Source organism: Arachis hypogaea, chromosome 19 (genome assembly GCF_003086295.3).
Source record: "Arachis hypogaea cultivar Tifrunner chromosome 19, arahy.Tifrunner.gnm2.J5K5, whole genome shotgun sequence".
Classification (NCBI taxonomy): Eukaryota; Viridiplantae; Streptophyta; class Magnoliopsida; order Fabales; family Fabaceae; genus Arachis; species Arachis hypogaea.
This window is the reverse complement of record NC_092054.1, coordinates 5,216,594-5,231,057: the sequence shown is the minus strand read 5'-3', so window position 1 is coordinate 5,231,057 and position 14,464 is coordinate 5,216,594. Positions and strand designations below refer to the sequence as shown.

At 32.1% G+C, this 14,464-nt stretch overlaps 1 protein-coding gene across 3 annotated transcripts; it reads right to left on the bottom strand.

Moving 5' to 3' along the window:
* Positions 1-1,359: 1,359 nt before the first annotated feature.
* On the bottom strand, positions 1,360-11,382 carry LOC112775257 (ABC transporter G family member 36). 3 transcript variants are annotated; one of them, XM_025818779.2, is made up of 22 exons: positions 10,933-11,382; positions 10,287-10,677; positions 9,585-9,794; positions 9,377-9,461; positions 8,884-9,043; positions 8,692-8,768; positions 8,286-8,339; positions 7,857-7,947; positions 6,674-6,975; positions 5,329-5,927; positions 5,090-5,250; positions 4,893-4,999; positions 4,661-4,817; positions 4,420-4,563; positions 4,172-4,344; positions 3,727-4,059; positions 3,334-3,624; positions 3,025-3,242; positions 2,698-2,925; positions 2,428-2,599; positions 2,060-2,314; positions 1,360-1,966 (listed from the first exon to the last, which is right to left on the bottom strand). In XM_025818779.2, the coding sequence occupies exons 2-22, from the start codon at positions 10,646-10,648 to the stop codon at positions 1,694-1,696; spliced, it is 4,452 nt and encodes a 1,483-aa protein (XP_025674564.1). In that variant the 5' UTR covers positions 10,649-10,677; positions 10,933-11,382; the 3' UTR covers positions 1,360-1,693. The 3 variants fall into 3 exon arrangements, with proteins under 3 accessions (XP_025674564.1, XP_029151286.1, XP_029151287.1); XM_029295453.2 differs by having other exon boundaries at positions 10,287-10,739; positions 10,933-11,351; XM_029295454.2 differs by having other exon boundaries at positions 10,287-10,674; positions 10,933-11,227.
* Positions 11,383-14,464: the final 3,082 nt, after the last annotated feature.

Below are 14,464 nucleotides of genomic sequence, written 5' to 3'. Positions count from 1 at the left end.
ATAAGATTACCAAGTTTTGAATAGAAAGAGTAAGAGCTTGTTATTGGGGTTCAATGTAGATCTTTGTGTGTTGTGTGTTGTGAATGTGGATTGAAAAATTGTTTTTGAGTTTATTGTGTTGTCATGAAAAGTGCATCCAGTGTAAGAGAGATCATGGTGGTGAAACAAGTGTGTGATTGAGAGATAGTTTCGGTAGAAAAGAAAAGAAATGAGACACATAAGTTGTAGCAAACATAGAAAGACAGAGTCTTCAGGGATTAATCCCTTGCTTTTCTCTCCCATGTAATAGTACAAATTTTATGCACATATTATTTATCAAGGAAATTCATTCAAATTTCTTGTGTAATGCTGAAAAATCAAGATAGAGATGAGAGAATTAATATAGACATGCTTTTATGTCTATTAAGTCATCTGTTAAAATATAAATAAATAACTAAAAAAACAAGGAGATCACTTTGATAAAGACACTAAAAAAGTAAACATGTATTTTTTTTTAATACATGTGTCATGATATTATTGGACATTTTTATTAAATCGGTTAATAATTTATTTTTTAATAAACTATAATAAAATCGGTTTATTATAGCAACAATAATAAACCCAGTTGTCTGTACTATAATTATTAGACCCGATTTGATCCGACCGATTTACACAATTTAAAGCGAATCATGTTTAAATATTTTGATAAAAAGACAAATATATCCCTAATTTTTATTTTAAAAAAAAACTATGACCCAGTGGGTTATGTAAATTGGTCGGTTTGACCGGATCTGATAACAATTGGATTTATTGTTATTATTATAAAAAAATCGGTTTTATTCTAATTTTTTTAAAATTTAAAAATAACCGGTTCATTAATACATCCAATAATAATGCTACACATAAGTGTCTTTACAAAAAGACGTTTTACGCCTCTCTATGGGAGCATCCTCCAAAAAACAATTGTCTCTGTTGCTCCTTTTTTTTTTATTTTCGGGGTGTGGTGATTTAATTTTTGGTGAAAGTCACAACAAAATGTCCTCAAAAAAAATATGGAAGTCCAATATTGGCATATTGCAAATCCAAAATATTTTGGTTCTGCATTTTGTGTTACTATTGGTTCAGAAGTTTCAAGCATAACCTTACATTAAACGTCAACTCCTATTAAGTACAATGCTAGATTCTGTACGTTTGAAAGTGCAAATAGACATTTTATTCTAACAACGTAGATATGAATATGATGAGACTATATATATATATATATATATATATAAAAGCTTAGTACCTAATAACCATTATAGCAGACAAGGGTAGGTTGCAAAATTTGGACTTAAGATGCAAGAGCTTACTTGTTATCAAATTAAATTTAGACAAAGAAAGTGAAGGTGGTAAAAGAATAAATTTTTATTCACCACAATAAGGTAATATCATTACAAAGAAAAAAAAAAAAACTAATTTCTTCTATGCAGCAAAGCAAACTAACAATAATACCAACATTCATATGATTTACACTTACTGGTTACTTCAAAACCCTCAAAGAACTGCTATCAAAAATATTGTTGTCACCGACCATATGCTGCATAAAATCTTTCTGGAGTGCTGGCTACAGCATCAGTTATATATATATATATATATACACATACAAATCACTAGGACTTCTAGAATTTTTTCCAGAACATAACTTCATCATATTTTGTTACAATGCAGCTCTCTTTTATCTTGTTTGGAAGTTCAGTGCCCTGATGCATACGGCAAACACAAAGGCGAAGAAGACAGCGAAAAGCACCAAAACTGCAGCAACTGGCCCCATGAAGTCTGATTTGAAACCATAATGGTGGTTAATATAATCTTTGACAGTGTAGTTCCTATTTTCGCTGGCTATAAACATTTCGGTGGTGATATCTCTGTACTGTGAAACGATTAGTCCATACACTGTCCATGCCACAGGACAAATCCAGTAGTACCAAATCCACCATTTAGGAATTTTCTGAAATGCCAAAGTTGGTAGAGAAACTATGTTAGCATATAGATGATAAAGGCCTAAAGGGTATAAAGAAGAAAGAAGGTGAATGTTACTCACAGGTCTTGGGATAAAGAAACCAGAGAAGAGATTGAAGAGTCCATAGAATGCTGCTGCGAAGATCGATGCAACTTGATGGTTTGGTGTGATGGAAACAGTCATCATGCCATAGTATGTGAAGTACAAGAAGGAGAAGAAGCTGACAAAGAAGAACCAAAAGAACTTCTCCACCTTCCAGTCAAAGGACACCATTGCATACACTATGAGTGAGTAATACACAGCTTGGATGAATACATAAGGAATCTCAGTAAGAACCTGAAATTGAAAAGAGATTCAATGGAGGTAAGGTTAGCATAACAAGCAAACAGAACTAGGATTCTGTGTTTGGCATAGCTGATCAAGTATTAACATCTGGTATGTAAGCTTACCTGTGCAATGGCATAAGGCATAGGAGCATACATTCCGGCGGCTCTTTCTCGATAGAATACAGTTCGTTCAATGGCTACTACCGGTTGGACAGTTTGGCAGTTGTTAATTCCAACGAAAATAACTGCAGCATACATTGCTCCAATAACCATGGTCAAGCTAGATGTGGTCAACCTGCAAAAAGATAACAAGAGAGAAAATTAGTTCAAAGTTGATAATGATTAATGAATGATTGAAGAATAAAGCAGTTAAGATTTATTTTATAATCTTACGTGTGCTTGCCAACTCTCCAGAACACTGTCCCAATCATGAGAGCACTTGCTAAGGTGAAGAAGAATCTAACAAGATTGTAATCTGGACTTCTCCAATATGTCAGCCATTGCTTCCATAAACAAGATGTGAACTGACCCCATGCATTTTGAGAGTACTTGGTGGGGAAATATAGATCCTTTGCGCCAGGAGGCGGCGTGCTTAGCTCCTTCACAAGAGTTTTGTTGCGCCTGCGCGAGCAATAAGAGATTGCTTTAGCTTCAAGCAACAAAAAAAAGAGGTATTGGAAATGTGTTAAGTGCTCAAATTGTTTTATTTTATCAACTTACTGGAACAAAGCAGAGTTCCTGTAGTATTCAGCAAAGTCCATTCCAAGCCGGACTTCGGCTGCAATGGAACTTACTTCAAGCATCCATGTTGCAGGGTTGTACATTTCCTTGATCTTTGGGACACCTGGAATTGCCTCAAAGTATTCTACAATCTTTTGCGAGTTCCGGCCTAAAGGTCCTGAGTAGATCACTTGCCCTCCTCTTTTCATCAGCAAGAGCTGGTGCAAAAGGAAATATTTAGTACCAAAGAGATTCTACAAAGTTCGCCGTGTTTAAGGTTTATGGTTTAGGGTTTTCTTTGTTGTTTACCTCGTCAAAAGCTTCAAAGATATCTATGCTAGGCTGGTGAATTGTGCAGACAACTGTTCTTCCGGTGTCCACAGTGTTCCTCACTGTTCTCATAACAATGGCTGCTGCTCTTGCATCAAGACCTGAGGTTGGTTCATCCATGAAAATGATTGAAGGATTAGCAACAAGCTCGACAGCGATTGTCAGCCTCTTTCGCTGTTCGGTCGACAGCCCTGTAACTCCTGGAAGCCCAACTATAGCATCCTTGAGACTATCCAACTCTACCAAGTCCATAACTTGGTCCACAAATTGCTGAGATGATTAACAAAAGAAGAACAAGAAGAAATGTTATACCAGTCCTTCTATGAACCTTTACCAACAGAACAATCTAGAATCAAAGTATATGGTGCTTACTGTCTTTTCTTCGCGGCTAACTTCTTTAGGCAAGCGAAGGAATGCCGAGTAAAGCAAAGATTCTCGGATAGTAACTTGTGGCGAATGAATATCGGTCTGTTCGCAGTAACCTGAAACTCTAGCAAAGGTTTCTTGCTTCTTAGGGAACCCGGAGATTCTAATATCTCCTTCAATGTAACCACCGGTCTTTCTTCCGGCCAAAACATCCATCAAAGTTGTCTTCCCAGCTCCACTGACTCCCATCAGAGCAGTCAAGACTCCAGGCCTAAAGGCACTTGTTACTTCCCTCAGAAGTTGCAGCCTATCCTCTGCCACTCCTTGCTCTTTCATTTCCTGTCGAATGCAGCCGAGTTAGGAACAAGTCTCCTTCATAGATTCCATGGATTCTTAAGAGGGAAAGAAAGATATATAGGCATTGTATTCAACAAGTGAATGTGATTCTTACTGCAGGCATGTCCACATAGTAATTAACACTGTCAAAGGACATTGCAAGTGGCTGGAAAGGTAGAATCATTCCTCTCTTTGGGGCTACACCAGTGGCCGAATCAAGTGTCGAATCAGAATTTCTTGTTCCATTGGGATTAGACCGGCTGCTCATTCGCTGCATCGCAACTTCACCTATACAAGCATAATTAGCAACCATCCATAACTGCATCAAGAAGAACACAACACATTTTCTTCATTGATACTTACTTGAGTTATTTCCATCAGCCTTAGACAACGACCGGAGCATTGATTCTCGATTGGTTTCTGGTGGCCTAACTAGTCTTGGTTCTTCGCCCACCTCCATTTCGCTCGCATCTTCTTCAGTTATAATTGCTTGTTTCTTTCCAAGAGCTATTGAAACAAAACAAGAGAATACAAAATCCTTGTCAAGACAAAACAATTGAAGAACTAATTCAGCTAAAAGATTGATGAGGATGTGAGATCTTACGATTTAGGTACATAAGTGCAAGAGTAAACAGAACATTGTACAAAATAGTGAAGGCTAAAAGTGATCCTACACCAATCCAGTACCAGTTCTTGTTGGCAAAAGCATCAAAGTTTCTTAATGTAGACACACCTAATGTCAAATTTGCCTGTGTAGGAGACTGCATTCAAAGAAAAAATTTGAGAAAAGCAATCACTTATTTAAAATATGCAAATTAAAAGCTTCTGCTACTTACTGGTTTGCTCCATCTTGGTGCATATAATTCATTCACAGCAAGGGCATTGAAAGCATATGTTAGTGGTGAAACCCAGTATCCCCACACCCACCAATTTGGAATTTCACCTGTGATCATTTAAGAATCCATGTTAGCATTTTCATTGAACAGGTGACAAACAATGTAATGTAAGGTTTTGATGATTCGATTCGACTCACGTTTCGGAAGGATGAAACCACCAAGAAGGAAAACAAGAAGAAGCATGAGTGCACCACCAGTGTTTGCTATGATCATTGTTCTGCAGACTCCAGAAATGAACCTAAACATTCCAGCAGCCATTTGTTGAACAAGGAACACCAACAAAAGTTGCTTGAAGAACCTGAAAAGTTTCACAATTAGTACTATAAATAATATGAATACCTAAGATAACTTGAGCAACAAGTTATCATCTTTTTACCTCTCAGCTTCAGGTGCAAATCCTATAGTGTAGTAGGTAACAAGCACCCAAACAAGAGACTCGAATATTGAAATTGGAATCCTCAAGAGGAAATTGGGAAGAGTGTAAGTCCAAGCAGGGTGGAAAAGATGATCCCTCTGCTTGTAAAACACAGGAAGCCTTTGAATGGTGAGTGCAAGCTCAGCAAAACCATTGAACATGTTCATGATCATGCTAAACAAGATTGCGCCGACGTAGAGGGCTGCATCGTCCTCATTTCGCCGGTGCATTTTCGTCCTTATAAACACAGTGGCGGCGATGAAGGCAATAATGATGATCTGGACAGTCTTGAAGATGTAGACAAATGAGTTCCTCTTGATGAGGAGCCACTCTTTGTCCCAACATGCTCTTAGAAGGTCCATTTTGGGAACTGACCATTTGTTGTATACAAGTGCTGCTTTGTGTGCTCTTGATCTGTCAAATGGCACTCTTAGCTCATTTTCCAGTTGCATTCCAACATGGAATCTTTTGAACTTGTTTGTGAATTCTGTTACAGTTACATAACGGTATGGTATGTTTCTGTCTGCCCAATATTGTTCTTGATCCTTTCTTGAGGTAACCTGTTACAAATTTGATTCTATTTTAGAAACATTCAGAACTAATAGTTTAGATTCTGATACTTATTGTTTTACAAAAATGCTATTCGTACACTAAAATCAGTCACTAAAATCAGCCACCAATGTATTTGTGTATAAATACTTGTGTATTTGTATTTCAACATATATTTTATAGAGAAAAGGATAAATAGGTCCTGACCTTTTGCCCTGTAGACATTTTCGTCCCTGACCATTGAAAAATACTTTTAAGTCCCTGACATTCACAAAACTTGGACGGATCAATCCCCCGTCCAAATGCCTCCGTCAGGGATTGATCTGTCCAAGTTTTGTGAAGGTCAGAGACTTAAAAGTATTTTTCAATGGTCAAGGACAAAAATGTTCGCAAAGTAAAAGGTCAGGGACCTATTTGTCATTTTCTATATTTTATATTGATGGCCAACTTTAGTTGCTAATTTTAATATACACGTAGTATAGTTGTTTATTTTAAGTAGTTTAGTCCAACATATCAAATCAGCTAATAATTTTCTGTTATTTTCGTCATATAAAAACACCTTTATATGAAGTAGCCAGCTCAGCACATTCCAGCTCAGCATAACAACTAACTAACTTCATTTACCAGAGGCCCTTATTAGTTTTTATTGGGCCTAAAGAAGCCCATATTAGTTAACATTGTGGCAAGGTCAATATTGTAATTAACATGATGATACTATGATGTCAATGAATATGTATTCATGTTATAGAATTGTTACCTCTTGTAAAAAGTCAGCAATGCCCTTTCTCTCAGGGCATTTGAATCCACATGATTCAAAGAACTCAACAATGTGCTCACGTGGACCCTGGTAGACAATTTGGCCCTCAGAAATGAGAATGATGTCATCAAAGAGATTGAATGTCTCAGGAGCTGGTTGGAGAAGGGACATTAGGATTGTTCCTTCAGTGAGGTGCACAATTTGTTGCAAGCATTTCACTATTTGATATGTTGTGGAGCTATCAAGACCAGTGGATATCTCATCCATAAACAGTGTTTTTGTGGGCCCAACAATCATCTCACCTATACAGTAAAACACCAAAAAAGACCATTTAGTTTTATGAACATGTTTGTTAAGTGGGACAAAAAAAACATATAAAAAAATATTAAATAATTAAATATCATATTTTATCGAACAATTAAAAAAAATTGAAAGAATCTACTCCCCTGTGACTAAAATGTATATTATAATGAACATAAGGTAATTAATTTATTAAAAGCCCATAACTACATGAAAATGATTGAAAGGTATATGACATAGAGAGAGCATAACAGAAGGTATTAAAGAATTCAAGTATGGAGAGTTGAAAGTCTTAATAGATTGAAAATAAGATATATTAATTTATAATTTGTTCTATTTAGTGACAATAACAAATTATATTTTATATATTTATATATATATATATTTGCAGGTAAAGGAGAAAGAACAAGTTCAACTAAATAATTCGAGTTAGGTGACTAAGAATTGATTTGGCCACACTTTTCTTAATCTTTTGAAAAAGAAAATTTGGCATTTTTTTGGTTTTTGTACACAAGTGTTGGTGGCCGCCATGGGGTCCATGAACAAAAGCTTCTTCAAAATAGAAGCCCAAGGTTGAAATTAAAATAATAAAATAATGTCAGAAATATGATGTGGATGTTGACAATAATTTGGACTTTTGGGTCCAATCCAATAAGATAGGAAAAAGACATTTAATTTAAGGTGGAAACTTAGATGCAATCGACTTCACATGAAGTTGATACTGAGGGTCGTTAAATGATTTGATTGATTTGACTAAATTTTTATCTAACAGCTCTCAGATATCAACTTTATGTGAAGTTGACTTCACCTGAGTTTTTACCTTAATTTAATAATAAAAAAATTTAAATATCTTCGGTAGTTCTAATTTCTAAAACAAACTAACCAGTTGTGACACGCTTCTTTTGGCCACCAGACACACCTCTATGCATTTCATCTCCAACAATAGTATCCTTGCAAATATCAAGACCTAAAATCTGTTTCATGAACATTGATTTGTTAGAACAAAATGACATCATTGGACATGCTAATTTAGAATTTAATTTAATAATGTGAGGGTAGTTTAGGTAATTCATGTAACAAAAGTGGTTATCCTGCTGGGGCCTACTATGTGGGACCATGAAATGTAAAATCAGACAAGCAATGTAGGGTAGGTGAGTTGACAATTTTGTCAAGTAGATCAGAATTAGGTGCTTAGAATCTAATTTAGAATCTCAAAGTTATAAACTATAAAGTGAAGAAAAAACATTCTAGTTTATGTCCACATTCATCTAAACTTAAAAAAAATTAAAGGGCTAAATATGTAATTACTTACTTTAAGAGTATAATCAGTGATGAGACTGCTTTCTGTTCCTTCCATTGCAGTTGCCTAAAATAAATAAATAAATAAATAAATAAATAAAATAACCAAATGAAAAATTAAATATTAAATTAAGAGTGAATACCCCATCCAATTCCTGACAATTATTTCAAAAGGACAACGAGGTCAAAAAAAATATCCAATTTGGCCCCTGATCTTTTTTTTTGACTGATTAGCCCTTGTGCCAAAAAAAATAACATTGACTTTTTTTGTGCACAAAGACCTCGTTGTCCTTTCGAGATAATTGTCAGGGACTGGATTGAATTTTTTTTTTTTTGTCAAGGACTTCGTTGTCTTTCGAGATAATTGTGAGTGACTGTTTTGGATTTTTCTCTTAAATTCTTTTAATGAAAATAACTACCTTCATGAAAAGGTCAAGTTCTGCCTCTGGAAATATGCCAGCTTCCTTTTCTCTTCTAGCAACCTCGGCTAATAGATCTATAATATCATTAAAAAAAATAATATATTATAAATTAGTTACATAAATAATAATAATAATAATAATAATAATAATAATAATAATAATAATAATAATAATTTGAATTGAATTTACCATATCTAGTTCCAACTCCTTGGCACCTAGCTGAGAAATCAAGTGTCTCCTTAACTGTCATTTCTCCAACATGAACATCATTTTGGCTAATGTATGCTGAAGTCTTTCTTGGCACAAATTCATTAGGCTTATGTCCATTATAACTAATTTCTCCGGTAACCTATTTAATCAAAACCAATCACATTTATTTAATACAATCCCGCTACATTACCAACAGTATTTCTGACAACTTCTGCCAATTCTTATTTACAACTGTGTTTAATGGAAGTGTCTTTGTGGATATGTCTAATAAAAATATCTTTTTTATGGCTATGTTTAATAGAAGTGTCTTTATAGATATATTTTCCGAATGTATCTCTTTATATATGTGTTTAAAATATAATAATTAATTATTATTAGCAATAAATTGGTAGATAATATGTTCCTATACTTTTCCTATTTAATAATTCTTATGCATCATTAATTTCATTATAATGATTGTGTATGAATCTACCTTCAATTCAGAGTCCAATTTTCCAGCCAATGCCAACAAAAGAGTTGTTTTTCCTGAAGAAGGTGGGCCAAGTAAAAGGGCCATCCTGCATAAAATTACGAAAATTACTACGATATTCTATAAAATTATAAGATATCAGTATTTTCTGTGTTCAGGATTTAGGGTTTAATTCTACGAATGGTAAAAACTTTCATCGATATTATGGTACCTCGAGGGTTTAACAATTCCGGAGGCATTCTTAAGAATTGTGAGCTTTGTTCTTTTAGTAGTACTAATCCCACACATGCCAAGTGCTGATTCTAGAATGTTCAATGCAGTGTTTGGAAGTGTTGGCAAAGCTCTGCTTCCAACATAGGAATTAGCCTCAACTGTCAAATTCTGAAACCTTACTTCAACTGTTGGAAGTTTGATTCCAACCCTGCAATTTGGAACAATCTCTAATAATTTAGATCAAAGTCTTTGGTGATTTAATTACAATTGTTGTACTAATAATAATAATGTACTATTTACACTATTCATTGCAGCAAGAGATTAAGTCTCTTAATTATTATTAATGATAAGCCAAAAAAATTAAGTGAACAATAAAGTTTTCATTCATTCCTAATTCAGTCTTAACAATACTAAGTTTCAAAATTAATTAAGGGTTAAAGGGTAAATCAGATTCCTCCCTTCTTCTTCCATGAAACTGTTCTTTTTGTCTTTTTGTTAGTTTTCAGCAGATGATAAAGACAAATTTATCTTATCATATAAAATATGAAAAAACATAAAAAAGACATATTAGTAGCCACATAAAAAGTATTTATAAATTATCTATAAAGTTGTCTTTTTAAATTCAATAAAATTAACTTGTTACTACTACAAGTTAATCATCATAATAACAGTTTTGATTTGAGAATTGATGAGAACTCACTTATCAATTCTGTTTCTGAACTTGGTCAAGAACTTCTCATTATCCTCTTCAGCAACCTTGAAGATTTGATCAATGATTTGTTGCCTCTCATTCATATCAAGCTTCCTAACATCAACTTCTCTATGCTGAGCCTTGGCATCATGATGATGATGATGATCACCTTCACCAAAATTCTGAATGATACTTGTTCTCAACCTATCATAGGTTGGAAGCTTCTCAATTGCAGCCCATTTCAGAGCCTCTTCATCTTCATCAACATGTGAGGTTCTCCTTGAATATCTCCCACTTGCAAATACCTCTTCCATTTTCCAACTTGATCTGCTTAAGCTCCTGCTTATGCTTCTGCTTAAATTTGAATCCATCTTTGGATTCTTTTGCCACCACCCCTCTTCTGATTTTCATTCAAAAATCACTCATATCAATCAAACAACAAATGGGGTGCTTTTGATCATGCTTCAAAATTAAAACACACCATAAAAATCATCTCTTTTTTAAGAATATAATGTTATGTTATGAACAGAACAAAACAGAACAAATGGCTTGGTTTTTATATAAAACAAGCATTGTTAAGTATGAGAAGTCTAATTCCCATTAATAAACATAAAAATTAACAAAACAAAACCAAAACAGAAAAAAAAAAACTTACTTTAATTTCTTCTAAGCTTCACTCTTGTTTGATTTATGTACTTGTGTCATAAAATTCTTGTTAGGCTTCTGAACTGAGCTTTGTCTCAGTTCTGAAGAGAAGCTAAGTGGTGTTGCATGCAATGTTATGTAGCATACATTTATATGAGTGAGTGAAGGGGTTTGGTGTTATAGGAAGACTCTTTTTTTTTTTTTTTGTCTTAAATCTTAATTGGTTAATTGGTTATTGGTTAAATAATCCTATTTTCTAGTTAGAATTGGAAATTTGGCGTGTAACAACTTTACTAATATGAAAATATTTTATATAAAAATTGATGTGTTGAATTAATATGCAAGTTGGGCAAAAAATCCGAAAAAGGGGTGAGAGTGTGAGAGAGTCAAACATGACCAGCGTTTCCGATTTCTTTGCACCTTCCTACTACAAATGCGTTCTTTTGAACAAGCCAAAATTATTCATTTAATTTAATTAAATTATATATTTATATCTATACCTAATAGTAGGTACTTTGTAATTATTTTTCTTTTGTTTTTTTTTTATTTATAATTCAAGAATAAATTATTATTTTTATCAATAAAAATTTAAAATAGTGACAAATTATTTAGGAAAAATGAAATTAATTTTGTACTTGTAAAAATTAAATAAATTATTATTTTTATTTATAAATGTTAGAGAATGTTGGCAAATTTAGACATGAATAAAATTAATATTTGGATACTTTTAGTATTTTAGTTATACTTTTGTAGATATAAAGTTAATTTAATTCATTCAAGAGAAAAGGACAAATAGATCCCTGACTTTTTGCCCCGCGAACATTTTCGTCATTGACCATTGAAAAATACTTTTAAGTCTCTGACCTTCACAAAATTTGGACGGATCAGTCCCTGACGGAGGCATTTAGACGGATCAGTCCCTGACGGAGGCATTTAGACGGAGGGACTGATCCGTCTAAGTTTTGTGAAGGTCAGGAACTTAAAAATATTTTTCAATGGTCAGGGACGAAAATGTCCGTGGGACAAAAAGTTAGGGGCCTATTTGTCCTTTTCTCTTAATTCATTGATAAATTTATTAGTGTTGTGAATTTTGATGGGAAAAATAATAATTTTTTTATTAATTTTTTTTACCTGTACTGGTTAACTAAGTTTTCAAAATGTGTTTGTTTTTTGCTGTTAATAATTATATATGTATTATGTAGTAAATTATGTTAATATACAAAAATAAAAAAAAGGCCCAACAAGAAATTAAATTAAATTCAATATGCTTGAGTGTTGAATACTTGAATCACCTTAAATATGTTTGTGTTTTATATATTTGGTCCTCTTATATATCACATTTGTGTTGTTAGTTTTTATATATTTTTTCACTTAATTAGACTGTTTAATATTATAAATAAATAATATGCTATGTATGTACGAGTAAAAATCATACAAGGAGCTAGTAACAAATATCTAAAAAGTTAATCATAAAATTACTTTTTTTTAAATTTAAATTAATAGAAGAAGACACATAAATAGTTATATTTCTAACACATTTTTTTAAATAAAAATCTCTTTTAAATTTGTTTAAATTTTTTCATAAGTTTTCTTTCTCTTTTTAATGTGCCTTATACTTAATTCTTTTTCTTTTAGGATCTTACAAGGGTCGAATTTTAAATATTTCGGTCATAAAAATAATAATATCATGTCAAAAAATTAATTCTTTCAAAAATTTAAGACAATAAAAAGAAGTACATGAATAATTATATATCTAACAAGTTTACTAATTCTATTTCTTCATTTAAATTAAAGATGAGTATTGATTTTATATGTACAATTCACTATTAAGATTAATTAGTCCCAGTTAATGAAAAATTTTAAGATTAGTCCATTCCATTAAAATGATCTAGTTTTACCTTTTAATAATAATAATAATAATAATAATAATATTTAATTACTTTACTGGTTCTTATAGTTTCGCAAAATTTTCAATTAGGTCTCTATACTTTTTTTTTCTTTTAATTGAGTCTTTACACCAAATTTTTTTTAATTGGTTCCTATACTTTTTTTCTTTTTATTTAGGTCCCTGTACCAATTCTTTTTTTTTAGTTGGGTCCCTATAAAATTAAGCCAATTACTACTAAGAGGGATTTAATTAAAAAAAAATTGGTGTAAGGATCCAATTAAAAAAAAATATAAGGACCTAATTGAAAATTTCACAAAACTATAGGGACCAACAGAGTAATTAAACCTAATAATAATAATAATAATAATAATAATAATAATAATAATAATAATAATAATAATAATAATAATAATAATAATAATAATAATAATAATACCTTGAGAAAAGAAATGTAGGGTGTGGTGATAGAAATGTTTTTTGGTCACGTTTAATGTTTGGACGTGTAATAAGTTTCATTGTTCTCACTTACCTTCTCATCAGACCAATTCCAGAATTAACTGAATAGAAGGTATGTAGGAAAATATGAGTGAATCACTTGTCACGATTATATAATTTTCCTCATTTTTCTTGTAATGTGAATAAAACTATGAATAGTTAAAAGCCAAAAGCCGAAGAGCAAGGACACCTTATTATTCAATTCAGTAGTTATGTAAAACTGCAACAGAAATTATCAACAACTAACCATCTTATTATTATGTCCCTTAAATTAATAACTAGAAAAAATTAATCCCAAAGGAAACAATATGACCTATGTTATTGGCATGAGTTTGACCAAGTTCTTTCCTCATTTACATTCACATTTAATTTATATATATAAAAAAAAATAGATATGGACACACTTGCAATAATTGGTAAAAGAGAAATAGCAAAGTCTTCTATGGCAGCTTAAGTGGGGGTTGAAATGTCCCCACCAAGTTCTTTTCCCTTCTACCTACTTCAAATAATATAATCCATTATATATTTTAGGAAAATTTTCAAGTGTGCCGTCGTACCATTATTTCAGTGATTTTTAACCGTTGATCTTAATTATAAAAAATATATATAATATATATAATTAACATCAACGGTTAAAAATCACTAATACACCGGTATGATGGTACACTTAAAAATCTTCCTATATTTTAATTTTAAATCTCCTTTTCTCTACTTGATTATTGTCTTAAGTCTTTTTTTAATTTGTGTAATTAGTATATAGCTTTGATTAAAGAAATATTATTTACATTATGGTAAGGTTAATTTTTTTAGGCAGACAACTTTTTTTTGTTTTTTCAAAAAATGAAATTTGAACTACCTAAACTAATTGAATTGTTCAAGACTTTAGTTGAAGAAAAAATGAATAAATAGTCACTCTCTGTTGGTAAATGATTATCTCAAATATAATATATACATCACAAATTTTATCATGAAAAAAAAAATTAATGCATTCTTCCACATTTTTTGGGTGTTGAATATGTAGACACAAAAGTATATTCAATTCACACTCACATGCACACACAAAATAAAATAATAATAATGATAATAATCAGGTAATATCAAATTAACGTCATAGTGGTACATAATACGGTCACCAACCCCATTGTTCACTTTTATGAAA

Excerpts from the sequence above, each read along its gene's own strand:
- LOC112775257 (XM_025818779.2), bottom strand. The coding sequence starts at position 10,648 with ATGGATTCAAATTTAAGCAGAAGCATAAGCAGGAGCTTAAGCAGATCA. Across the intron at positions 4,060-4,171 it reads ACTATGTGGACATGCCTGCA|GAAATGAAAGAGCAAGGAGT; the intron begins GTAAGAATCACA and ends TGCATTCGACAG. Across the intron at positions 1,967-2,059 it reads GTTTCTTTATCCCAAGACCT|AAAATTCCTAAATGGTGGAT; the intron begins GTGAGTAACATT and ends TTGGCATTTCAG.